The sequence below is a fragment of the Pituophis catenifer genome, unplaced genomic scaffold (genome assembly GCF_029215685.1).
Source record: "Pituophis catenifer annectens isolate HBS135680 unplaced genomic scaffold, rPitCat1.0.hap2 SCAF_9, whole genome shotgun sequence".
Lineage (NCBI taxonomy): Eukaryota > Metazoa > Chordata > Lepidosauria > Squamata > Colubridae > Pituophis > Pituophis catenifer.
Window position 1 is genome coordinate 27,001,686 of NW_027256889.1, and position 27,690 is coordinate 27,029,375.

General features: G+C 44.9%; 2 protein-coding genes across 3 annotated transcripts in view; both read right to left on the reverse strand.

Annotated features, from left to right (window-relative positions):
* The window catches only part of HDAC1 (histone deacetylase 1), a 30,858-nt gene extending 26,925 nt beyond the window's left edge, over positions 1–3,933 (reverse strand). The window contains exon 1 of one of the 2 annotated variants that reach the window (XM_070950156.1): positions 3,787–3,933. In XM_070950156.1, coding sequence (XP_070806257.1) covers positions 3,787–3,835 — 49 coding nt within the window. In that variant the 5' untranslated portion in view covers positions 3,836–3,933. Of the gene's footprint in view, positions 1–2,468; positions 2,486–3,786 lie in introns of those variants that run through there. The other variant, XM_070950157.1, reaches the window with a different exon arrangement.
* Positions 3,934–5,550: 1,617 nt separating this feature from the next.
* LCK (LCK proto-oncogene, Src family tyrosine kinase) overlaps positions 5,551–27,690 on the reverse strand; it is a 50,019-nt gene continuing 27,879 nt past the window's right edge. Inside the window, exons 7-13 of the mRNA XM_070949990.1 lie at positions 24,678–24,827; positions 24,033–24,185; positions 22,422–22,601; positions 11,547–11,623; positions 10,253–10,406; positions 6,654–6,785; positions 5,551–5,794 (exon numbers count right to left, since the gene is read on the reverse strand). Of these exons, the coding sequence (XP_070806091.1) occupies positions 5,592–5,794; positions 6,654–6,785; positions 10,253–10,406; positions 11,547–11,623; positions 22,422–22,601; positions 24,033–24,185; positions 24,678–24,827 (1,049 nt within the window). The 3' untranslated portion in view covers positions 5,551–5,591. The remainder of the gene's footprint in view (positions 5,795–6,653; positions 6,786–10,252; positions 10,407–11,546; positions 11,624–22,421; positions 22,602–24,032; positions 24,186–24,677; positions 24,828–27,690) is intronic.

Consider the following 27,690-nt stretch of genomic DNA (forward strand, 5'->3'; position numbering starts at 1 on the left):
TTCTGCTGATGAACAGGGGTGATGTGGATCATACTGGTCTAGAGACGTTTTCAAACTGGCACGGAGTTCTTACATGAAAAAGCCTTTAAGTCTGGACTGGGCCACCATATACAGTAAATGCCTGGATTACTTGACTTAAATGTAGCACTCAAATTATGACCAGTCGCTTAGTTTCATACCATGGAGTAATTAGGACCTAGTTCCAAAAGTATGGTGACCAATCCCCAGCCTCATGACCACATCTGGGGCACTTGGCAAATGGCCCACATTCAGCGCCCTGCAGTCCTGTGATCATGTTTTATGACATTTTGCCAAAAATAGGCATTGACTTCTCATTTTCTGCAAAACCAGTTGATAACAAAAAATAGGTTCACTTAACAATTGCTGCAAAAAAGGTCATAAAAATGGCTCTGGTCATGTGATGGGCATCACAATAAATAATGGGCAGGCTCCATTACGGTCATAAGCTGAGGACTACCTGTATTACTGTTATAGTAGTACAGGGCTATCTCATAATCATAGATGGAACCACAATGTAGTGTTTTTGAAGAGAGCTTTGGGAATGCTCTTTTCCTTACTCTTACAGGTATTTATTTATGCATTCATACACACAGACAAACACAGAGCCTATTTTAGAGTTTGCATTATCATTTTCAAACATTTCCTGCCCAAAAGCCAGAAAACTACTGATTACTTTTAAACCTCTACAACAGGGGTGTCAAACTCACATTGTCATGGCGGCATCACGTGCCGCATCGGGACTTTTTCCCCCTTTGCTAAACAGGGCATGGGCATGGCCAGTACGCGACGCATCCGGCCCAGGGGCCAGGAGTTTGACAGCCCTGCTCTACAAGATGACTATCCCTACTCTAGATGGACCTTTGGTCCAATTGAGAACATCCTCCTGGAGACACAGGAAAGTTGCAAGCTGCTTCGGATCCCAAGAAGCACATGGCCTGAAGCAAACATCAGTTGTGCATATTTGCCCTGGAAAATGGCCTGCCTTCCTGGCAAACAAGGCCCTAGCATTTCTTTGAAAACACCATCCATGGAGGCTGAGATGAAGAAGTGATTCCCAGCAAACCAATTCCCCTTCTAGAAACAGGCCTAATTTCCCAGGCTAACATGGGAAACAGGGATTGCTTTTGTGACAACAGGAAATATGTGGCCTGAGAAAGAACCAGGAGCCTCTTCCAAGGATAAACATCTTCAGCTCCGAGGCCAGAGAAGACAGGGCATAGAAATGGAGATCACTCAAGTCAGAATTTAGCTTAAATTCCGGGGAAGCCCTAGAGTCCAATTCAGACCTATCCTCATCCAGAAAACACAGGACACAAAACTGTTCCCCCTTCTCCCTTGCAACCATTGCAGGCCCAAGAGTTGCTTTGGCGTAGGACAATGGAACTTAAAAGGAGGTGCATCCCGCTCATGGCCAATGCCACAATAGTAAAACCAACCACCTTTCCTTCGTTTTCCACCAACTTCCTCCTCTGTCCACACCCAGCTCTCTCCTCTTTTTCAGCTCTGCTAAATCTCCAGATGGTTTTCCAATACAGTTGGACAGCACTATTCCATCTCATTCCCTACCAACGTGCTACCAGCTGCCCCTTGGCTTCTTGAAACATCCCATCCAGCGCTCCTTCTCTCAATGGCTGCCCTGGCTCTTCTCCTTCTTTACATCCTGAGCTTGATCCTACATGCTTACAGCGAGTAGAAAGACTCCTCCAGTCAGCTCGGTAAACTCTTTCCAGTGTTGCAGTCGGTGTTGGATCAGAACTGGGAGCCTCTCTTCAAATCAGTCATGGAAGTTACTTGGGGCCACTAGGCTCTCTCATTTCGGACCTGGCCTACCCACCAAGGCTATTGTGAGCTGTATATTACATGCCAAGTCATTTCTTCTCGTATAAGTGTTTATGGATATACTTCATCAGGTGCCCAGAGAGTAATCCTGAGAAAATTTGGAACATCCATGACCTACAAGGTTGCTGCTAGTGGTGGAGAAGGACAGAGCCCAGACAAAGCTAGGACAGGAATTCCCTAGGCTTAAAATCATCTTCCTTCATGGCGGCAGAAAACCTCAAACGGGCCTGCCACTAAGCACTAGCCACTGTTAGGGGATGTTTTTCTTCTGATCAAAGCCCTCCCTGCAACCGGGCAGCCCCCAGCCTTACATCAGGAGTCTCTTTGGGGGGTCCGTCGCCTTGATGGCTTCTCCCAGGCTGCCCCAAGGCTCTCTTCCCTCCCCTCCACCCTCCCGACATCCCTGCCTGACCCTAGTTCCCTTTCCACGTGCAAAGAGCAGAGAGGCTCTTGCAGAACTGGGCCTGGCTAGTCTAGTGCAGAGAAGGACCAGGGGAGACACGATAGCAGTCTTCCAATATTTGAGGGGCTGCCACAAAGAAGGGACCCCCCAAGATGTTTTCCAAAGCACCTAAAGGCTAGAAAAGGAATAATGGATGGAAACTGACCAAGGAGAGATTCAACCTGGAAATGAGGAATTTCCTGACAGTGAGAACAATCAACCCATGGAACAGAAGTTGCCTTCGGAAGTTGTGGGAGTTTCATCACTGGAGGCTTTCAAGAAGAGACCGGACTGCCATTTGTCAGGAATGGTGTAGGACTGTGATAGCGAACCTATGGCACGCGTGCCACAGGTGGCATGCAAAGCCATATTTATGGGCACGCGAGCGTTGTCCTAGCTCAGCTCCAGCACGCATGCGCATGCTGGCCAGCTAATTTTTGGGCCTTCTGCGCCCACTGGAAGTCAGGAAAGGGGCCGTTTCCAGCCTCCGGGGAGGTGGGGAAGGCTGTTTTTGCCCTCCCCAGGCTCCAATAAAGCCTCTGGAGCCTTGGGAGGGCGAAAAATGGGCCTACCGGGCCCACCGGTAACCTTTTTGCCGTTGTGTGCCAAAAGCGGGGGCGTGGAGGGGCTGCGTGCGCATGTGCAGGGGGGGCATTGAATTATGGGTGTGATCACACACACACACGTGATTCCCTCCCTCCTTTTGGACCCCCACTTTTGGCACGCGACAACAAAAAGGTTAGCCATCGCTGGTGTAGGATCTCCTGCTTGGGTGGGTGAGGGGGTGGGGGGTTGGACTAGATGACCTCCAAGGTCCCTTCACACACTGTTCATCTGAACTTTCCTGGCAGCCCAGGGCCAGCCTTCGCCCCCAGGCCCTGCACGGTCCACACGCACACAGGCACCCCACCCCACCCCGTTCCCAGCGGGGCCCCCTTTCACCTGCCATGCGAGGGTGCAAATCCGGGCCGGCTTCACGAGGCTTTTGCCAACCAGGTCTTCCCCCCACCCCATAATTAATTGGGGGTCACTGCTCCCCCCACCTCCCCTGGAGTCCCTCCCTCCCTCCGACGCTCAGCCTGTCCGACCTCTCAGGGCTGTTGTGCCGAGAGCGGAAGCCCTTTTCCGCCTCCATCAGGCTTCCCCACCTTCACCCACTTGCCCATCCCCCCCCTCTAAAAAAAACCCGGGCTTTCCTCGCCCCTGCCCCTCCCCCCCGGCCCCGATCCGCCTCCGGCTGGGAAGCATGGGAGATGGAGACCAGGCACCCAAGGAAGGATCGCCCGCTCGGGGAAGATTGATTACAACTCCCGAAGCAGCCAGAAAGCTCCGATGGTCGATGAGGGGATGCAGCAGGCGGCCCCCGGGAGCGCTGTGGATGATGGGAGGTGTAGTCCCCCTTCTACCACCGCCCCCTCCCCCCTCCCTGGCCCCTCCTCTTCCTCCCTAAGCCCCGCCCTCCCAACGCGGAGCCCCTCACTCACCGTCGTAATAGTAGCAGACTTTCCGCTTAGTCCCCTGAGTCAGCGCCATTTTCCACCACCGCCGCCACCGCCGCCGCCGCGTCCCGACGGCGCCTCAGTCCAGACCAGAGTCCCGCCACGCAACCGAGCCCGCCTGGGCAGGGAAGAGAGGGCGGCCCTCAGACAACCCTTCCCCGCCCACTAGCCTATCACAAGTGGAGGCATCCCGCTCATGGCCAATGGGAAGCCTGGAAGGGCGGGGCGTTTGGCGACAAGAAGTTAGATCGAGCAAGCGAGGAGTTGCTCGGATTGTACCACTGTGGCAGGAGAAATAGAGGGGTGTCTTTAGGATGAGTTAGTACCATTTTTCACAGGAGGGGGAGACATTCCTCTGGTTATATCCCCTGGGAAGCGGCGGACGCCCCCCCCCCCCCGCCCTCCAGCAAATAATCTTTGATTTTCAAGCCTGTAGCGGGGAAACATTATATATAATATATATTATAATATAATATATATATATATAATATATAATATTATTATATTATATTATATATTATATAATTATAATATAATACACATAATTATATAATTATATATATTATATATATATAATATATATATATTCTCCCAGTCAGCAAGAAACAAAAAGCCCAGAAACTTGTGAATGAGATTTCAGGGCTGCAGAACCAGGGCTGCATAACATCATAGCTTACGTAGGTAAAACCTGGCTACAAAGAATATGCATATATTTGCCCTTCCTTTTTTTAAGCTTCCCCTGCTCTATGAGCTGTTTTTTCTGGGACATATTCTATTTAAATTTACTGCACCTTCTGTTCTTTTGAAAAAAAAAACCTCATAAGGAATTTTAAAACTTAAATCAAAACCGATCGTATACAATTGAAAGCGCAGACTTTTGCATGTATAACTTACAATGTATTAAGCATGTGTGCATTTAGAAAAGATCAAATTATAGGCTCAAGGTTGACTCAGCCTTCCATCCTTTCTAAGGTAGGTAAATTGAGGACCCAGTTTGTGGGGGCAATAAGCTGACTTTGTAAAAATATACAAAAGTATGAAGGCTATTGCTTAACGCATTGTAAACCGCCCTGAGTCTCCGGAGAAGGGCGGCATATAAATCAAATTAATATATATATATATATATATATATATATATATATATATATATATATCATAAAAATAAAAAAACTACTTATAACCTACTGGTAGATTTGAAGTTTTGATGTTGCCCCTCCCCCACAATCACATGATTGCCATGTACAACGGTTTTGCTGAAAACCAACATTCACTTTAAATTTCTGGGGAAAAAACTAGCAAAAATGGACTCGCTTAATGACCACAGCTTTTGCTTTATGACCGCTGCAAAATGGCCATAAAAAAAACAGGTCTGGTTACGTGGGTGATTTTGCTTTGCGACTGTCACAACTTACAACCGCAATTGCCAGGTTCAGCACGGTCATAAGTCGAGGACTACCTATACCAGGTGCACGTGCCTCCTACAGAGCAGCTGAAGCGAAAAGTAGTAATAAAAAAAGCTCGCTTCTGCTTGCTGAGCAGGTGTAAGAACTCTGTCTCAGTTCCTCTGGGCACCTTTGAATGTTAGTTTTCTTTTCCTTTTGAAAAAAAGGGGGAAAGTTTGCCATGAGATTAGCCATGAACTCCTCAGGAAGTAATTGGGGTCCGAATAAAGCCCTTCTTCTCCATCGTACACCCCCCCCGCCATCTTGGATGCAAGGCAAAGTCTTCAAGAGTGTCTTTTCTGCTGGTTTGTGAGAATAGTGTCCCAAGGATCTCGGCTTGAAGCATCTTCACACCTGCTGCTCATATTGTACTTCCGTGGCAGTGAAGAAATCCTCCAGGACCCCTTTCAGGAACTCAAAAGTCGGGCGTTGCTTTGGGTTATCTCTCCAACACTGCAACATCAGTTTGTACAGCTCTTCTGGGCAGTTGTCCGGATGTGGCATCCGGTACCCTTTTTCCAGGTTTTGGATGACTTCTGGATTGCTCATTCCTGGAGTCATAAGAGAGGCAGCAAATGAGAATGGGGATGGGGTCCAGGTAGGGCGATTCCCCCTACAAAGCCAACACATCACAAAGCATCCCCATGTAGGAAGTTAGGACCCACCCCTTTCCTAGAAGAATGAAATATTTTAGGAAATATTAAAAAGGCAGAATATTATGTTTCCCTGTATGAGAAATGGAGAAGCATGTTTTAAAGACGAAGCAGCTCCCACCTTCCTGCCCCTACCCTTTTGTCAATGGGCCAGAGGCAGAAACTCAATCTTTGTCAATGGACCATCATCTGCAACACAATAGGACCCATCTAACAACAGCAACTCACCACATGGCACCTGGGAAGATTACATCAGCCAGCAAGGCTAGCTAAGACCCCCACCCACTGGGAGTCTGACAACCAATCAGGATACTCTTTCTGGGCCCCAGGAAGTTCAAAGCCAGAGAGGACATAAAACCCGGGGACTCGCTTTATCTCGACCCTTTTTTCTGTTCAGGAACTCAAACCATGTGATCCTGTCCACCATTAAACCATCTTTCCAAGCAGTCTCCATGTTTCCAGTGTCTTTTTCCCCACTTGGAGCTGAACCCTGAAGGATATTTCTTCCTACACCCAAAAAGGTGTGGTGATGCTTCCTCCAGAATTTCTACCTTACAGCAGAGTTTCTTAACTCAGCAACTAAGATGTGTGTGGACTTCAGCTTGCAGAATTCCCCAGCAACCATGACTGGCTAGGGAATTCTGGGAGATGAAATCCCCAAATCTTAAAGCTGCCCAAGTTTGAGAAACCCTGCTTTAGACAAAGGCAAACTTATTTCATATAGATCACAAATGGAAATAGTTCGCTACTTACTGACCTGGGTAAGGGATCCGGCCATAAGTGATTATCTCAGTCAGTAGAATCCCAAATGACCAGACATCTGATTTAATGGTGAATATTCCATAATTGATGGCTTCCGGGGCTGTCCATTTAATTGGGAACTTTGCTCCTGAAGGAAGAAATCTTAAGAGAGTAAGAATGATATCTTGGTGCAGAGTAGACCTACTTGTTTCCCTCTGTACTTCAATTCCCAGAATTCCTTTAGCTCTATGGCTTGCGAATTCAGGAACTGAGCTCCAGCCAATCAGGAGAGTTGGAAGGCTGGAAAAGAAATACTAATTTTTCCCAGAAGGAAAACTGGTAGATTTCATTGCATCGGCCACAAGAAGGAGCTGCACACTGTGGAATGCCAGCATTTTATGCCACATGTCCTTGATGTACACATCATTAAAAATGTTCCTCATCTATAAAATTGGAGTTTTGTTGATGATCAGCACACTAGAGAGAATTTTCCCGTTCCTGGACCTTCAGTTATCTTTATATATCTGACTTTGGGCCAGTCTACTCTCTCTCTCTCTCTCAGCCCAACTCATCCAATAGGGTTGTTGTGGGGAACATAGGAGGAGGAAGGTATAGTGCAGTGATGGTGAACCTATGGCACACGTGCCAGAAGTGGCACGCAGAGCCATCTCTCCCGGCACGCAAGCCGTTGCCCGTTGCTCTTCCTGGTTCCAGCGCATCTGCCAGCTGGTTTTCACGCACATGGGAGCACCAGAAACCGGAAAAGCAGCCGCCTGATGCACATGCGTGCGCCAGGAAAATGATCTTCTGGTTTCCAGCACACGCATGTGTGCCGGCCACCTGGTCTTCCAGCTTCTAGCGCGCATGCATGCGCAAATACCAGCTGGCCGGTGCACTGGAACCCGGAAGAGGAATGGGCAATGGCTCGCGTGCCCAGAGAAATGGCTCTACGTAAGAAGTCCCCCAGTGCAAGGGTGTCTGTTCACACGACCCCCGCAAATGCCGGTCCCAGGGCAGCCTACCTGGCAGGCGAATTGCAGTGAGAGCAGCACAGAAAGCCATGGAGTGGGGATCCCCACGGTCGTTTCCAAGGGGACCAGAGCAGGGGGGGTTCTACTTACCTTTACTACCAGTTCGCAACTTTGCTTGTGCACACGCTCGCGCTTCTGCGCATGCACAGCTTCCTGATGCTATTGGGGTCAGTGGGCGGAGCCTCCTGCCAGTTTTACTACTGGTTCTATAGAACCGGTCCGAACCGGGGGCAACCCACCACTGGAGCAGAGCTGCTGGCCAGGATGTGTGGGCCAGGGCTTCCCTCCCTCCCTGCCCAAGCGGGCTTCATATGCAGCCACAGCCCTCCAGCCTGCAGCACCAAGGCAGGTCTGTAGTCCGGAGTACCTGGCTGGGTCAGGCGCACGGGGCAGCAGGGCAGCATTTGCTGGCTGGGCAGCCAGTTGTCCTGCCCGCTGTCCTGCCACTGCCAGGGGCAAGGGAACGGCAGCGGTTCTTGTGCTGCTGCTTCCCGGCTGGGATGCTGGAACAGCCAGGAGGAGGAAGAGCCGCCATTGGGGAGGCAAGCTGCCCCAAGAATGGCGGAGGAGAACACAGCTCCTCATGCATGGAGACACCGCCGAGGGCCCAGCTCATCAGTAGGGGAATGGCTGCGGGGGCCAGCCAGTCACTCCTGCCCCCACCCTGCAGCTGCCGCCATTGCTGCTGCTCTTCTGGGGTGGCGGGGTGGCGCAGGAACTGAGTCCATGCAGGAGGAACATTGTCCGGTGCCAGGGTAAGAGGCTCGCCTACTGGGAAGCAGTTGCACTCCCTTGGCAGAAGTAATGGGAGGGGGGGGGTGAGCTGGCTTTTTCACGGTGGCAGGCTGGGGGGTGCGTTTCATCCTGGCCAGAGTTGGGGTGAAGCTCTCCTGTCTGCTGGCCCCCCAACCTGAGCCCCAGGACAGCTGACGCCCTTCCCTCCGAGGCCAGGAAGGGGCTCTGGCTCTCCAGTGGAGGGAGGCGGCATTCCCCGCCCAACTTTTTCTCCCTGTCCAGGGCTGCAGAACCGAGTCGTCAGTGGGGATGTCCCGCCACCCCGACGGGGACCGGGGGGTGGGCAGGAAGGAGCAAGGACCCCTGAAAGGCCAGGCAGAGCAGGCAGAGGGTCCCCTCATATGGGGCTCATCCCTCCCCCACTGCTGACAGCTCCGGTGCCCCCCACCACCCATAATCCCCATGACCTGGGCAAATTTTGACATTTGAATATTGACACTTCTGGTTTCTGGTGTGTGCATGCACATTGGCCAGCTGGTCTTTGCGCGCGCATGTGCGCCAGAAACCGGAAAACCAGGTGGCCAGCTGGAAACCAGAAGATCATCTTCGGCTGCTCTTCCAGCTTCTGGAATTTGCATGCATGTGCTCCCGTTTCGGGATTTGGTGCCGAAAAGGTTCACCAACACTGGTATAGTGGATATGTGCACTGCTTTGAATTATTTGTAAAAATAATAAAGGCGGGATACAAATTAAATAAATAACATGCCCCAGAATCCCACAGGATCACTGCAGTCTTTAAAATACTTTAAAATTCTTAGAATTCAAGTCTGCATCTCTTAAAAGTTGCTGAGGTTGAGCCTTACTTGCTCACAGTATGCAAGGATCTCTTCAGAGAGCTGCATTCGAAATCACATATTTCATTGTATCAGGGTTGCAAAGAGCTTTCTCTCGCTAGTTTTCCTGGCTGATGCACAATGCAGAGCTGGTGGGCTACAACTTTCTCAGGAGACAGGCTGTGACACCAACTCAAAGCCAGCCAGCTGCAGCTCTAAAACAGTGGGGCAGTTTTCCTATCAGGAGAAAGGATTCTGACCAGGGGTGAAATCTACTTACCTTCCCAACCGGTTCGGAAGTGCACATGCTGCGCGGACCCTCTGTGCATGTGCAAACCCGTAACTGCGCATGCACAGAGGGTAAAAAACAGGTTACTTCCTGGTTAAAACCAGGAAGTAATGACTATCGGGTGGGTGGGCAGGTAGAGCCTCACGCTGCCATCGCTACCAGTTCTCCGAACCACCAGCAACCATTGCTACCGTTTCGGCTAAACCAGTCTGAACCAGGAGCATTTCACCCCTGATTCTGACCCTTTGACCAAGCATCAAAGGGTGTGCATTACATACCTGCATTCTAAAAATCCACTCTGGTCCAGTGTTTCTCATCCTTGACCTCTTTAAGCTGTGTGGACTTCAATTCCAGAATTCTGGGAGCTGAGGTCCATCCAGTTTAAAGTGGCTAAAGTTGAGAAACACTTTTGGAATCGGTGTGCATAGTACATGTGCATAAGGTCATCTGTCCTAACTCCTTCCCTCTCACCCTCACCCCAATTCCATGTTCAGAATAATTTGTGGACCCTAATCTGCCCATTCAGAAGAATGAGGTCTTAGCAGGAGGGTTTCTAAGGGGAGTTAACAAAAGATTGAGAAAGTGTGACTGCATAATCAAAGCCCTCCTCCTTTCCACATGCAATACACGTAAAAATGGATTGGGTATTTGAAGCTACCATTTTGAATTCTTTGACACTCCCCTGCCAAAGAAGTTTTGCAAGGCCAAAGGGGCAGAAGAAACCCACCCTCTTGAGCAGTGTATTCATCGTCCTGCATAATGCGGGCCAACCCAAAATCTGCAATCTTGCAGCAGAGGCTTTCAGACACCAGGATATTGGCAGCCCGCAGGTCACGATGGATGTAGTTTTTCTTCTCCAGGAAGGCCATTCCTTCTGCTATCTTTGTGGACAAAGAGGAGATACACATCACATACTTTTGTGCTGCATTTCCACCCCAGCTTTCCTCCCAAGCACCCAGGTCAAGTGTCACTCCCTTCCTTTCCCATGTATCCTCACAACCCTCCTGCTATAAATCGGACTGAAACGACCTCTTAGCCTTTATTTACTTACTTATTTATTTATTTATTTATTTACGGCCCTCTCGGATCCTCCTCCTTTTGCTCCCAAATGGCTGCCCCAAATCAGTGAATGTCCTATTCCTGCTCTTTTCATAGGGTTATGAAGAAGAAAACAGGAATCACTTTTTATATATCCTCCTGAGCCAAGGTAGACCGTGAAGCATGACACATTCATGCGCAGAGCCTGTTTTAACCTGCAGCCTTTCTGACTCTCAGGATGCTCTTGTTCTAGACCAGTGTTTTTCAACCTTGGCCATCTGAAGATGCGTGGACTTCAACACCCAGAATCCCCCAGCCAGCAGAGGAGTTGAAGTCCACGCATCTTCAGATGGCCAAGGTTGAAAAACACTGGTCTAGATAATAGGTTTGGCTGATTTCTTCAATTAACAAACTGAATTTGATAATTCAGCCTGGGGATCACCAAGTGGAGATGCTTGCCTTGTACTTAAGGAGCAAACACTCCTGGAAAAATCAAGGCTTTCGGTCAACCCAGAAATGGAATGGAATAATGTACACACCATAGAACACAGAATCATAAGGCTGGTTGATAAGTCTTCAGGGGCTTTCTAGTCCAATCTCCTGCTCAAGGCAGGGGCTCATACCATCCCAGTCAAATGGCTGTTCAATCTCCTCTTAGAAACTTCCAGTGACCCCACGTTTTGGAGGCAAGCTGTTCCATTGGTTAATTGTTTTCACTGTCAAAACATTTCTCCTTATTTCTAGGTTGGATCTCTTTTTAAGGATCTTGTGGGACTGTTGTTCTGGAGAGATTCAAGCTACAGCCAACTAAATTTCCAGGTTCAGCAAAAGCTGTTTCTTCCATTTCTTTTCATCCCTAAAAATAAGTTTTCTACCCATTAACAATCCCCCCACACACCAATAAAGGTTGTTTCCACTGTTTTCTCTTCTCAGCCTTCTGTCTGCTTATATCTTCTCACCCCATTATATTATTTTGTTCATACCTGTGCTGACATGTCTAGCAGCTTATAAATTGTTAATTTAGTGCCTTCCGCAGCTTTGAGAAAATCTACCAGATTGCCTAGAAGGAAGAAGGGGAAAAAACCAGTCAGAAGATGCTTAGTGCCTCTTCACAGTTGTAAGTACACAAATACAAAATTAGTCTATGCTTACAAGAGCTGCAAGCTTTATTTTCTATTATCGTTTTTTCTAATAATCAAAATCATAACTTGTAAATTTATTTTTTTGTTTCCCACAAAAAGTCTATAAGGGATTTCTTGTCAGCCATAAATGTAGATTTTTTTTCTCTAATGAAGCCATCTTTGCAAGCTTCATCATCTTCACCAACCATTCCTCCATTGTGGGTTGTGCCAAATCTTTCTTCTTTTGTACATATCATATCCATCAATCCCAAAAGAAAAATCTCCAATTTCAATTGTATATTAATCTTTAAAATCCTTGGAATTGGTATATATAGTTTTACCTAAAATGTTCTTACTTTTTTTACATCTCCACCAAAGATGATAAAATGTTCCTTTGTGTTATTCACATTTAGAACATAAATCTGAAGAGCCTTTCTGTATTCTAGACCAGGGGTATCCAGAAGCCTGGCAATTTTAAGACTTGTGGACTTCAATTCCCAGAATTCCCAAGGTTGATCCCCTCCCTCTCTCCCTCCCTTCCTTCCTCAGATGTGAGTGTTCCAGACTCTTTCATCCGTGTTGTTCTATGTTGAAGAAACTCCTTAGATTTCTTGCCCTCTTAAAATTGTTGCAACAATTAAAGAATTCTAAGCACAAAGCCTCCTCCACTCCCTGAAGGAAAAGTTCACTCGATGCTTTCTTTGAACTTAGATGTGCTTCCAACATTTAACTACAGTACGGTTCCTCAATTGCATTCCCCCAACAAAATGTTTGCAAATTCCTTATGGGGGATAGATGGGGATGCTGAAGATCAAATTGGTAAAAGGGATGAACCCTCCTCATTCCAGCACTTGGCAGAGCCAAAAGCCTGACTTCGAGTCCCATGCTATTTCTGGAGCTATCTTCTTTGACACTGATGTTCTCGTCTCCGATTCTCAGAATGTGCTTGCCTCTTCAGTAGTTGACCTTAGCAACAAACAGCATGACACAACCTATACTCCCAAAGTTCTTCAGAAGGGCCTCTAATAATGGCTACTGTTGGAAACTCAGATTGACACTTGGATATCCTTAAACCCCTAATCATTCTCTCATGGAATACTGCAGGTTGGAGTGCTAAATTCCAAGATTCTGCTTTTATAAATTACATTGCTGAATTCGATATACTTCTGTTCCAAGAGACATGGCTTGAAAATCATTTTCATATAAGTGAATATAAATCCCTTTCACTCTGAGAAGTATCTGGAACAGGATGTGGTGAATTGCATGGTGGTTTAAATTTACAAATATCAACTAAGCTACATGCAAATATTACACAGTTAGATCCAATGGAGCACTATGCAATGTCTTATTGAGTCTTTAGTGTGGCGGGCTGAAGAATTCTGAAAGTTGAAGTCCATAAAGTTGCCAAGATTGGACATCCCTATTCTAGACAATTTCTCTGGTAACATAGCAAAGTGACTCTTCCCATCTATGAAATAATTGAAGACATCCACCTGACAATTTGGCTCTCGATCAGAGGTGTTTCTGGTTTAAAAAGTTGATAAGAGCTTCAATTGTAGTGATTATTTATTTATTTATTTATTTATTTATTTATTTATTTATTTATTTAAACTTATATACCGCCCTTCTCCCCAGGGGGACTCAGGGCGGTGGACAGCCAGAAATTAAAACACATATAGTACAAAAGTTAAGAAAAAACTAAAATAGATTAAATCAGCGGCATTACCAATTTAAAATCCCAAATCTACAAAATCAAAAAATTCCCAATTTAAAACCCAAAAAACAAATAAAATTAAAAGATTAAAAATCCCCATTAAAACCATTTAAGCTAGGCCGGCTTGTTGGAATAAATAAGTCTTCAGGGCCTTGCGGAAAGTGTGGAGGCCCGGGATCAGTCGTATTTCAGGAGGTAGCTCATTCCACAGAGCGGGTGCCCCCAAAGAGAAGGCTCTCCCGCTGGGGTCCGCCAGCCGACATTGCTTGGCTCAGTGTTGTGACAGCCATCTTGATTTTTTTTTTTCCATAGCCTGTTAACACTCTTGTTCCTGACAACAGTGCCCAGGATTCCCAGACTGCAAGGATTGACAAGGACTGTGCTGGCTATGGAGTCTAGGAGTTGTAGTCCAACATATCTGGAGAACAAAAGTTGGAGAAGATGCCTGCTGAAAGCTTGATGGTGCTTTCCAGAGCAATGGACGACTTTTGCTATGAGGGAAGGCTCTGTCTCTGGAGAAGCCATGATTCTAAAATGGTTCAGGGGGAAAAAATCTTCTGGTCACCATTGGTGGCTTAGTGGTTAGAATGCAGTACTGCAGGCTACTTCTGCTGACTGCTGGTTGCCAGCAGTTCGGCAATTCGATTCTCACCAGCTCAAGGTTGACTCAGCTCCACTCCTTCCGAGGTTGGTAAAATGAGGACCCAGATTGTTGGGGGAAATAAACTGACTCTGTAAACTGCTTAGAGAGAGCTATAAAGCATTGTGAATTGGTATATAAGTCTAAGTGCTATTACTATTGCTATTCCCAGTAGAGGGGGGAGATCTAATCCAGCATTGGGGTAGAATGTCATTTCTTCATTTTGCTACAGTGAAATGACTTTGTGTATCACCCTTTAAAAAAAAACACCCTGTTTTTACATTATGCTGTATGCCAAATTATCCCTATAAGATGCTCCCCAAATGTAATAACCACAGTTCCCATAATGCCAAGCCAACACATCTGGTGGAAATCTACTGGGGAAAGATGGTTTATAAGGTTGTTCTTTTAAATATCCTTGAAGCATTATTTCTCTGCAAGTGGCAGGTAAGGTCTAGAGAAGGTATAGCTCCGTTATTTCTACCAAATCCCTTTTAGAGATAATCAAACTATAGCTGAATTAGCACTAGGATGCAAAATTCAGGATGGTCAATAGAGCGAGCCATGTATCCCTCTGCTGCTATCTAATGATCATGTAGAAATTTGCATCTCAGATTTAGAAGCCACATTTTCGGGGTACTAAAAATCCTTCCATTTCCTTTTATGTATTCTGCCAACCTAGGAAAAGACCAAAATACCCCTTCATTTGGAGAAGCTGATGTGTACATGTGTATGCACATACACGTGTGTTCCCCTCCTCTAGCCTTCTCTTCTCAGTTCTGATTCAAAGCCAATTTCTTCTGCTGGGACAGCAAAATCTCACAGGAAAAAAAAATGTGACCATGTTCCAGATGCCTTAAACCAGAATGAAAATCTCTGGTTTTCTTTTCAAACTCCAGAAAGAAAGTGCAGCAGCGGAAAAGCTAGGTGGTCCCTTGGACAGACAAGAGCCAAAATATTTTGCCACCTGCCCTCGTCCAGTTGCCTGCTCTTGAGCTGAGTGGAGAGTGAAATCGTTCTCACTGATGTGTTTAAAACTCTGGCAGCCCAAAGCGAGAGATGGAAATCAGTTAGTATATCACCTAGCTCAGGAGTCAGGGGTCTCCAACCTTGGCAACTTTAAGACTTGTGGACTCCACAAGGGGAATTCTGGGAGTTGAAGTCCACAAGTCTTAAAGTTGCCAAGGTTGGAGACCCCTGACCTAGCTTATCAGGGTGATAAATCAGCAAGAATTCCACATTCCACAACACTGGAGGGTCAAATAGCAGGCAGAGTAAAGTTTTTCATCGCGGCTGATTTGCTGCACATGGCTGCTGAGAGTCAGAATAGCCAAGCCTCATATGTTAGTCCCAATGCTTGGCTACGTCTGTGGGCATCCCAGATGGCCAGTTTTAAGATATGGGCATTTTATTCTATCACTGTAAAAGCTGATAGCATATGCTGCAACAGTTACTACTATCATTTGTTGGCATTCGCAGATATGATTTAAAAAGTCAAAAGAAATTCTGCAGCTGCACAGTGAAAACCTTGTCCCTTTTTAACGTTCGTGCAACTCACATAAAGGTTTGGAGCGTCTATCATTAAAGCGTGGCTGCCATCTTGACTTTCTTGAAAGGCAAGGATCCTAGATCCCAGTGGCAAATCCAATGTGGGAGCTTTCTATGAGTTTGGTGAAATGATCGGGAGGGGTGATGAAATTAACTAAATGGGATAAAACAGGCAGGTGGTGAAAGTGATCACAGAAAATCCAAGAGCCAAGCTGATGGACTGTTTCTCCCACGGAAAGGAAAATTCTTTAAGAAAAGAAAAACTATGCTGCACAACGATGAAGGTTTGGCCCAATGCACGTTCAGGAACAGAAAGTTAAACTGAAATATATCAACCCAGTAACAACCAGAGCACACACCCACAAGTCTATCAGTAGCCAAAAAATCTGTTCACACATCTGCCCTCCTGCAGTTTGGATGTGTGCATTTTAAGCTTAACAGGGAAGATAATTATGGGTTCTGCTGTCCCCTTTATCATCTGCCTCATGCCCTGTGGATTTTGGAAAAGATTTGTCATTTCAGGGCTGCCTGTACAGAGAGATCCTCCATGTGGATTCTGCCTACCGTTCTGTGTATCAATCTCTGGGTTGCAGGTTTGGTGTCAAACATGCAGAACTTCTGACCCAGGGGTGGGTTCTAAAATTTTTTACTACCAGTTCTGTGGGCATGGCTTGGGGGGAGGGTAATGTGACTGGGTGGGCGTGGCCAACTTTTTTTTTTTTTAACTTTTAAAAGCATTTTTTCTACAACCTTAAGAGGTTGCAGAAAAAAATGCTTTTAGAAGCTTCTTTTTTTTTTTTTAATTTGATTTATATGCCACCCTTCTCCGAAGACTCAGGGTGGCTTACAATGTGCTCAGCAATAGCCTTCATCCTTTTTGTATATTTATACAAAGTCAGCTTATTGCCCCCACAACTGGGTCCTCAATTTACCTACCTTAGAAAGGATGGAAGGCTGAGTCAACCTTGAGCCTTGGCAAGATTCGAACCCTGCAGTAATTGCAGGCAGCTGGTCTTAATAACCATCTTAATAACAGGGTGTCTTAAACCACTGTACTACCAAGGCTTCTGACAATCAGGCAAATCTGCTGGGATCACCAGAGGCTTTTAAAGGGATTTTTTTCCCTACAACCTCTTCAGCTGAAGAGGTTGCAGAAAAAATGTTTTCAGAAGCCTCTGATGACCCCAGCTGAGCCACGCGATCATCAGAGGCTTTTTTAAAAACTTTTAAAAGCATTTTTTCAGCCGAAGAGGTTGTAGAAAAAATGCTTTTAAAAGTAAAAAAAAACAAAAAAGCCTCTGATGAGGTGGGCGAGTGGCGACCGGGCTGGGGACTGGTTTGGGGGTGTGGCCAGCCAATGTTATTACCAGTTCTCCAAACTACTAAACATTTTTATTACCGGTTCTTGCGAACCGGTGCGAACCAGGAGGAACCCACCACTGCTCTGATCCTTTGGCTTTGGGATGCAGCAGGGAATGGGCTACTGTTGGTGGACTATAAAGGTCAAATACAAGAGCCCACCACTAGTCTAATTCATAAAGAGAAGAGCCCAGAGTTGGATGAAGGTCAACTGGTACCTCAAGTAGTGATGCCCTTTGGCTATTTCATGGCTTAACTGACAAAAGGCATTAAGACTCCATGGAGGCTGAATGCAAACTGTGGCCAGGAGAGAGTTAACAGCAGGATAGCTAGAGGGGTGGTATTTTGTGGCACCCCCTTCCCTTAAGCATGCTGTTATTCTGCCTGATGGCTAATTCAGAGCTGGAGAGAGCCTAGCCTTGCAGCAGCCTTCTGAAGACGGAGAGAATAGCTGGCAGGAAACCCCTCCCAGATCCCCCAGCTATTTTGGTATCCTGGCAGGCTTTGCTCCTTTTGTAGATAGCTAAATTGCAAGACCCTTTCATTTCCTTCCTTTTCTCCGTTGCCTTGTGCCAAATCCTGCAAGATCTCTTCCAAGCCAGACTATCTAGAGCAAAGGGAACTGTGCAAAATAACTTGGTTGGCTCTGAAAGAACAGGGGGAATTATAGAATACAGATGGTTCTTGAATTACAACAGTTCATTTAGTGACCATTCAAAGTTACAATGGCAGTGAACAAAAGCCATTTTTCATACTTATGACCATTGTAGCATTCCCCATGATCATGTGATCAAAATTAGGCCACTTGGAAACTGACTCATACTTATGACTGTTGCAGTGTCCCAGGGTCATGTGTTCACGGTCTGCGACTTTCTGACAAGCGAAGTCAATGGGGAAGCCAAATTCACTTAACAACCATATTACCAACTTAACAATGGCAGTGATTCACTTAACAAGTGTTGCAAGGAAGGTTGTAAAATGGGTCAAAATTCACTTAATAACTGTCTCACTTAGCAACACAAATTTTGGGCTCAGTTGTGGTTGTAAGTAAAGAACTACCTGTATATCCCCAGCAAGGGGCAGGGACAAACTGCTGGAAGACCCAAGGTGGTACCCTCTGTCTGCCACTGGTCATTATCACCATTCTTGGCCTGGTTTTGTTGCTCTCTATCCTGTCCCAGGCTAAAGTATCAGCAAGGCCAAGGCACCCCAAAGACATTTAGTTTTGACTTTGTATGTGTGAACCTTTCCATTATGGTTTACTTAGCAACCCATAATTTTAAGAAAACCTTGGTTTAGCATCATGTTATCAGCATCATGTCAGCATCATGAATGCAGTTATCAGTTTAGTTCACACATGGGCCTGGTTTTGATTACCATGGTTGGTCAGATAAACTACAGGTGGATGGCTGTTGAGGTATAATAATGAGGGTGGGAAATGATTATGATAGGTAGGTAGGTAGGTAGGTAGGTAGGTAGGTAGGTAGATAGATAGATAGATAGATAGATAGATAGATAGATAGATAGATAGATAGATAAAAGAGGGGGGCAGGAGGGAGGGAGGGAGAAAGAGAGAGGGAGAAAGAGAGAGAGAAATGATGATAGGTAGAGATAGATAGATAGATAGATAGATAGATAGATAGATAGATAGATAGATAGATAGGGATGGATGGATGGATGGATGGATGGATGGATGGATGGATGGACGGACAAGACAAGACAAGACAAGACAAGACAAGACAAGACAAGACAAGACAGACAGATATAGATAAGCAGCTATCCAACTTCATTCAGTGCAGATTTCCAGGTAGTTGTACTTTACTCTGGGGTGACCTGCTTGGTATTACAGGTAGTCCTTGACTTATGACTGTTGCAACATCCCTGTGGTCACATGATAAAAACTCAGACACTTGGCAACTGGCATGTCAGTTGCAATGTCCCCAGCCATATGATCACCTTTTGCGACCTTTTGATAAGCAAAGTCAGTGGGGACACCAGATTTATTTAATAACCACATTTCACTTAAAAACTGCAGCAATTCACTTAATAACTGTGGCAAGAAATGTCATAAAACCAGACAAAAATAACTCTACAACTATCTTGCTTAGCAATTTAAATTTTGGGCTCGATTGTCGAGAATTACCTATACTAGTAGATGACAGTATAAAAAAAACCTTCTCTGCAGTGTTCTATTCCGTTTATCTGGAAGAAGACAAATGCTTGGCAATGATCCCTTGAAATGTTCACCAGTTTTGTTTAAGGTCATGTCAAGCCCAGTTACTGAGAATTTCATGGAAATATCCATGTCTTTTTCTTGGAAATGTTACAGAAATAGTTTCCCATTGTCTTATCTTCTATGGCTATATTTCAACTTCCCATTTAGGCTACAGTCCCAGGATTTCCTAGCTATCTCCCAGCCAACTCCTAATTAGGGCCAATCCTGATCAGTTTTCCAAGATCAGCCAAGATTGCAAATCTTCTACCACCAAACTGGGCCAAATTTTGATAGGGCCCTAATTTGGGTGATCTTTGGAGTGGAGACAGGAGTTTCTTAAAACTGAGTAAAAATGAAATATTCTTTACTGTACTTTATTTCTAATGGGTATATATTGTAATAAAAGTTATCTAGGAATTGACATACACAAAAGGAGAGGCCTTCCCTCCAACAGATCCCATACACTGGCTTCTAGAATTCATAGCTGAGGATGTAACCAAACACTCAAAGATGCTGGTGCTTCATACAATTCTCAAAATGAGCCAGGAAAAAGAAGACAGGTATACCTATGCATTTAACCTGGAGAAAAATATCTCAGTTCTGCCATTTTATCCAAGATAACTAAGCAGATACTCAAGAGGAAAATAGATTTGAATGAATCTTTGTAAAATGCCTAAGAAATGGTTTCATAGAATTTCCATGTTTCACCATGGAGCAGATGATTTTTATGTTATCAAAAATGGGGGCAGAATGGGAATTCTAGAACCTTTCTCCACTTGCATCTAATTAGAGTTCAGATGTTCATAACTAGCAAAATCTCCACCCCCTTTTTCTTTTTTGCCAAGTCTCCAGGATACCTTTATTTGTCCCCAACCCACAACTGAAGAAACGTAACATTATCCTTGATTGCTCTGTGTTAGCTATGGTTTCCTCAGGTAGCCCAAAGCCGTCACTGTTTTACCATTGGTACACAGTGAAGTGATCCCTAGGAAGTATCTGTTGACCCCTAGGAAGTACTAACAAGAATCAACAAGGATCCCTGTTATCTACCTGTGTTTCCCTGAAAATATGACCTACCCAGAAAGTAAGTCCTAACTTGGTTTTTACACATGTGGCCAATATAAGCCCTACCCCCAAAATAAGCCCCAATTAAGACCCTGCCCACTCCAGGGTGCACGGGTAAAAATTAAGCTATGGTGGGGATGGGGGTGGTGGAGCTGCCTTATGCGGCCTGATTGCAACCATCTGAAGCTGAAGAAGTTCCTGAAGGCATCTGATAGCAAAAAGGAGGCCAGGGATGACACACGCAAGTGAGATGAGTCAGTGGACGACATCCCCCCTAAAAAATAAGACCTGGTGCCTTTTTTTTTGTGGCAAAAAAATATAAGACAAAGTCTTATTTTTGGGGAAACATGGTATTTTAGGCTGATGGAAACCCACATCTTCCTTTCCAAATTCTGGACGCTGGACATAATTTTAGGCCGAGGACTGTCCAGTTGTTTCAAACCAGTTTTCCACTCATCTCCAAACCAATCTCCACTTGGAGATTTGGATCAACCTGAACAATACCTCATGGTAGAAATCCAGACTGGTTTTGAACACAGGCTTAGTGTTCCTCTTGAAGGATACTTAAAAAGAATTGGGTTTAGGTTTAGCACTTCTCCAGACAGGACCTACACTTGGGTTTAAAGCTTCCACAAAACACGTGTGACTACTCCAAGTAAGATTTAGATGTCCAGACTTATCTATGCATCTGTCAAACTGGTTTACTCTATGGCTGCAACCTTACTGAAGGAAAGTAATTGGAGGAATATTTTCATCTTAGCTTCCATATTTGGTGGGAGAGAAAGGTAATAAGGAAGGGAGAGTCTACCAATCTCCTTTCTTAAAAAGCTGCAGACAGTAAATAAAGACACTGCCATTTGGTAGCTTCAGCAGGATAAGAATCAGCACTTGGCGAAAGAAATTTTATGTATGTACTATATATTATAGTAATATAATATATAGAGTAATATAGAGCCTTGGTAGTACAGTGGTTTAATGCACCCTGTTATTAACACAGCTGCCTGCAATTTCTGCAGGTTCGAATCTTACCAGGCTCAAGGTTGACTCAGCCTTCCATCCTTTCTAAGGTAGGTTAAATGAGGACCCAGTTTGTGGGGGCAATAAGCTGACTTTGTATAAATATACAAAAGTATGAAGGCTATTGCTTAACGCATTGTAAGTCGCCCTGAGTCTCCGGAGAAGGGCGGCATATAAATCAAATTAAAAAAAAATATATGGTCTACTCAAGGACTGGTGGCAAACACCATAACTCAGCCATGAAGGAAAACCTTTTAGAGCAACTTTAAGGTGTCTGGACTTCAACTCCCAGAATTCCCCAGCCAGCATACTGTCTGAGGAATTCTGGGAATTGAAGCCCACAACAGCTTAAGTGCACACGTTGACAAATGCTGCCCTAGATGATGGGTCCAGAAGTGAGTAACCATTACATCCCCAGACAAGCTAATCTGAAGTCTGCAATTATCTCCTGCTTTCCATCCAAAGACTCTGATGTGAAAGAACCATAGAGCAGGAAGGCTCTCTGAGTATTATTTGGTCCAACCCTCTGCAATGTATAGGAAAACCATTTAAGCCATCCAATGCAGATGGATCTCCAGCTTCTTAAAAGCCACTAGAGATGGAGAATCCAGAGACTCTAGGAAGACTGCTCCATTGTTGTGGAGCTCTTACCATTAGGAAGACCTTTCATATGCTGAAATGGATATAAATTGCTGCACTTTGCACTAATAATTTCCTTTTATATATTCCTTATGTATCTTATATACATGTATCTTATATATTCCTTATGATCAAGCTAGCCTTCACTCTCTCCCACCCAGTCACCTTATCACTTCAATGCTGGTAAAATGCTTGTTGAAGAAGAGATATCAGAAAGTAACACTTTTTATGATCTTTGAATGGATTGCTCCACTGAAGAGAAGAGAAGAGAAGAGAAGAGAAGAGAAGAGAAGAGAAGAGAAGAGAAGAGAAGAGAAGAGAAGAGAAGAGAAGAGAAAGGAGGGGGAAGGGACAGAGGGCGGAGGAGAGGAAGGGAGGGGAGAGGAGAGGAGACTGTCCCTAGAAAAATATGAAATGTGGAAAGCACATTTAGAAAACAATACCTAATAGAATCAGAATGAACCTGCAAAATTTCCCACTTCCAAGTCAGAACCAAACTTCATCCATGTGAAATGGGAGGAAACATTCTCAGCAGCTCACCATTTTCCATATACTCCGTAATGATGAACATGGGCCTTTGAGTTACCACTGCATAGAGCCTCACCAGGCGTGCATGGCGCAGTTTCTTCATCAGGTTGGCTTCAGCCAGGAAGGCTTCAGGTGACATGCTGCCTTGTTTCAAACTCTTGATGGCAACTTTTGTATGGCCATTATAGTAGCCTGCGGAAGGAGAGAGGGAAGATATAGGTCCAGGGCTAAGCCTGAATTCCCCATTACTGGACATAAATCAACCATTGAAGGGGAAGCTCTTCTGGTCATCAAAACAGCCTCTCCACCATTTTGATCTAGCAGCAGGCCTATTTGTGGGGGAAGGGGGTCAGGTAGGTCATGATGATGGCCAGGACCACACAACTGAAGCCATGCATTTTTCTTCATGTATCACATAGTCCATGTAAAAACAGAGTAGGACTTCAGTTGTGTGATTGTGACTGCCATCTTAACTTTTTCAGCATACAAACACGAGGATGCCTCTATTCAGATGACACAAGCCTTGAGCCCTTCATGCCTCTTTGAACCCAAACGCTACGTTCATACAACATACTTCACTTGGATATGAATTAACTCACTTCCTGAATCTGCACAATGTCTTGTAACGTCCAATAATCAAAGAGCTGGATTCACACAAGCCATAAAGAAGCTAACTGACATTGAATCTAACCAAGCATAGCATTTTCTGCAAATGTAGCCTCCAAGTTTGCAACTAATCTGGTTAACATTGTGATACCAACACAGCCGTTGTTTTTTCAGCAGTCACATCCTGCCACAAAAAATTTAATAGAAACTAAATTAAAAGTTCAGCAGCACAGTTGGTCTAAACTGAAAATCCTACTTCATCAAACAAATTATTTAAATTATGTAAAATTACTTCAGTAATTTTTAAATAGCAGGCAATTAAGACAATGACAGCTGGGAGCAGTGGTGAAATGTAAAATTTGTTACTACCGGTTCTGTGGGTGTGGCTCGGGTGGGGAGGTGTAATGTGACTGGGTGGGCATGGCCAACTTTTTTTTTTTTTACTTTTTTAAAGCATTTTTTACAATCTATTCAGGAGAATAGGTTGTAAAAAAATGCTTTTAAAAGATTAAAAAAAGGCTCTGCCGATCACAGCTGTGGCGTGCGATCGTCAAAGCCCTTTTTTTAACCTTTTAAAAGCAGGAAGTAATGACACCTGGGTGGGTGGGTGGAGCCTCGCATCGCCATTGCTACAAGTTCTTTGAACCACCTGCCACAATCGCTACCGGATCACCTGATCTGGTCCGAACCGAGAGCATTTCACCCCTGGCTGGAAGACTTTGGGCCAATCAACAGAAGACAATGAATTCTAGTCCCGTTTTAGGTATGAAAACCGGCTGAGTGACTTTGCACCAGTGACTCTCTCTCAATCCAAACCACTTTACAGGGTTGTTGTTACAGGGAAATTAGGAGGAAGAAGGATCACATAGAAGGATATACAAAGAATAAAGAGGGGATAACAACAACAACAACAACAACAACAACAACAACGAAAGCCTTTTCTAATAAAAGTATAGCTTATTGAGTTGCTGAAGGTCATGGCTGAACAGAGTATGCATGAATCCACACCGCACTTACCCATCCAAACTTCACCAAACTGCCCTGCTCCCAGTTTCTCCACCAGCTTCAGGCTCTCCCTGGGCACTTCCCACTCATCTTGCCACCAGGGCTTCTGTGGCTTCTGAGTTTGGCAGGACTTGGTAAGGCGGGTGCAGAGCCCATCAGCGTTACCTATGAAAAGGGATGAGGCAAAGGAGAAGAGTAAGTAGATCAGAGGAAGGCCAAAGGGATGGCACTGGACCACGTCTGCAGCTGGCATTGAAGCTTCACAAGGAGAGGCATGGAAGAAGGCCGTCCAGAATCTCCTCAGAAAGGGCAACTTCTTATACGTGGAGCCATTTTTACAAATAAAAAGCATCTTCTAGAATAGTGTTTCTCAACCTTGACAACTTCAAGAAGTGTGGACTTCAGCTTGGAGCTGGGAGCTGAAGTCCACACTTCTTAAAGTTGCTGAGGTTGAGAAACACTGCCCTGGATGGTACAAATTCCAGGACAGCAACTACATTAGTGCATTAGGTGCTAAAACCACAGAAAGCATGTGGTACTCGACAGCCCCTACATTAGTATCTCCGGCATTGGGAGATCCAAAGTCTTTCTGTAGGAGAAAAGCAGACAGCCCAGTCCCACCCAAAAGAGGCTCTCCAGCAGGGTCTTTAGCCTTACTGGTATAATGTTCTACCAGGCTATGCAAGCTGTCAAAGGTGATACGAGGAGAGATGTAGAACCCGCCGTTGTCCATATTTCGTATCTTATAATGCTTCACAACTTCTCCTCGATTCTGGTCAAAATCTCGCACAGAGAGGGAGAAGGAACCTGGGAAGAAACAGAACAGGGTTACTTTTCTGTCCCTTTCTCAGAGAGAGAGGCAGGCATCGTTTTCCTTGCTCCAAAATGCTTCCTTGCTTGGCTGGGACAGTTAAGAAAGGACTTGGGAGTGAAGAGGGATCCAAGCTAGATGTGCATTGTAAGAAGAGAGCTACATCAGTCTATAGAAGCTAACGTTCAGAGAGACACATTTTAATTTTTTTTTTCATTTTTGCTCACAAGAGCTTCTGCCTTTTGATGAAATAAGTTGGTGTACACAGGAAAGCGGTCAAAAAAGTCAAATGGCAGCCACACTGAAGCAATTAAAGCCCCCATTCCTTTTATGGGATTAAATGGGGCAAGTCTTTCCTCTTTTTGTTGTGGCTGCCTTCTTGACTTTTTTTGAGCAGTTGCCCAAGGCATACATTTATAAGGAGTCATTGATTTACAACCACAGTTACAACCAGAATTTCCATTGCTAAGCAAGATGGTTGTTAAGTGAGTTGCCCCCAATGTTATGACTTTTTTTTGCCATGGCTGTTAAGCAAATCACGGCAGTTTTTAAGTGAGTTGTGCAGTTGTTAAGCAAATCTGTCTTCCCCCATTGACTTTATGTGTCAGAAGCTGCCCATCCCATAATCCTAGGATACTGCAACTATGGTAAATACATGCTGGTTGCCAAGCACCCAAATGTTGATCACATGTTGGTGGGAATGCTACAATGGTCATAAGCGTGAGGACCAATTATAAATCACTTTTTCAGTGCTGTTGTAACTTTGAAAGTCTCTAAACAAATAGTTGTAAATTGACGACTACCCAGAGTTCTGCTATTATGAGGCTCAGCATTTGATATCTCTACTATTGCATCTTTTCATCCCAACATGTTCAAGTCTTTGATAGAGAGAAGCTGGTGGCTGTAAAAGAATGGAAAACTTCAGTGGTGAAATCTAAAATTTGTTACTACCGGTTCTGTGGGCATGGCTTGGGGGTGGGGGGGGGGGTAATATGACTGGGTGGGCGTGGCCAATTTTTTTTTTTAATTTTAAAACCATTTTTAAAAAATTCGGCGAAGAGGTTGTAAAAAAATGCTTTCAAAAGGCTCTGATGATCCCAACTGAGTTGCCTGATCGGCAGAGGCATTTTTTCTTTTAAAAGCCTCTGACAATCCAAGCTGAGTTGCCTGATTGTCAGTGGCATTTAAAAGAAAAAAAGCCTCTGCAGATCAGGCAACTCAGCTGGGATCATCAGAGCCTTTTGAAAGCATTTTTTTACAACCTCTTCGCCGAAGAGGTTGTAGAAAAAATGCTTTTAAAAGCCTTTGATGATCCCAGCTGAGCCGCGCGATCATCAGAGGCTTTTTTTTTACTTTTAAAAGCATTTTTCGGCTGAAGAGGTGGTGCAGCTCAGTGGGCATGGGTGGGGGTGGGGCGCAGGGATTTTTGTTACCGGTTCTCCGAACCACCCGCTTCCATCACTACTAGATCGGGCGATCTGATCCAAACCGGAAGCATTTCACCCCTGGAAAACTTTACTGATATCTGCAAAGCAGCCGCCAGGATATGAGATTTGGGGGACAGTTAAGAAAGGACTTGGGAATGAGGAGGGGTTCAATCTAGTGTGTATTGTAGGAAGAGAGCTACATCAATCTATACAAGCTAACATTCAGAGGGCCAAGCTGTAATAATTTTTCTCATTTTTGCTCACAAAAGCTGCCTTTTGATGAAATAGGTCAGTTTGAAAAGTTGCTACTGAAACTGGATGGGGAAAAGCATTTAGGGACAAAGCTCACAGCTTAACAACATACAATTATTGATAATTATGTTACAGACAGTATGGAGCAAACAAGAGGCTGCAATTTCACTGAACAAAATTCTCAGTCTGGATTTGCCAGCCATCAGACAGAGGCAGGGGGAGGCCTGTGGATAAAGTGATATCGACGTTAATGCCATGTTTCTCAATCATGGTAGCTTGAAGATGGGTGGATTTCAACTCCCAAAATTATCCACCCCAGCGCATGCTGGCTGGGGAATTCTGGGAGTTGAAGTCCACCCATCTTCAAGTGTCCATGTTTGAGAAACACTGAACTAGACTAAACTGGCTCTCAAGGTTACTCTCTTTCCCATATTTGTTTCTTTCTTTATTTGTATGCCATAAATTTTATGCCAGCTTCCATATCAGAAAGTAAACTAAAGCAGCCACCGAATCTTCCATTTGCAACCGCAAAGGGGCACCATCTTCTCCAATGCACCTGGAGTCAGCAGCTGGCTAGCCCACACTTCTTTTTGTCAGTTGAGTTGCTTTCTTGTGGCAAGAAAAGTAGGGTGCTGATATTTCCAACAAAACTAAATAACCCTCTCATGGTTCTTCTTGCCAGCAGCTTCCCTTTGCTCAACAATAGGACCAGTCTTGATTCTGGCTGCTTCCAAGAAGAAGGCACCCATGTTGTCAATCAAAAGTATTTCTCCTCCCTCCTTTTTCTCCCCCCCCCCCATGGAAGGCTGCCAACAGGGTGACAAGAAAGCAGACTAATTGTGCAGCAGTAGGCATGACTGGAAGCCCTTGAAGCTGATAAGGAAGTGGTTCTCAACTTTGCCCCCCCTCCCAGCAGAACATAGAGGGAGTGGCTGGGACACAGGATAAGTCATTAAAAGGCAAATAAATTTTTTCCATAAATGATCAATATGCCAATAAAATGCTAATAAAGGAATTAACAAGAAGCTTTAATGCTTTCTAGCATAAAATGATACTCTAATCAAGGAACTAGCAATGAGAAAACCACACTCACCTACCAACACATGAAGGATAAGGAAACAAATTCCACTCTTCCTCACACTGAACATCTAACCTAGTTGGGTAATTAAATGTCTCTGCA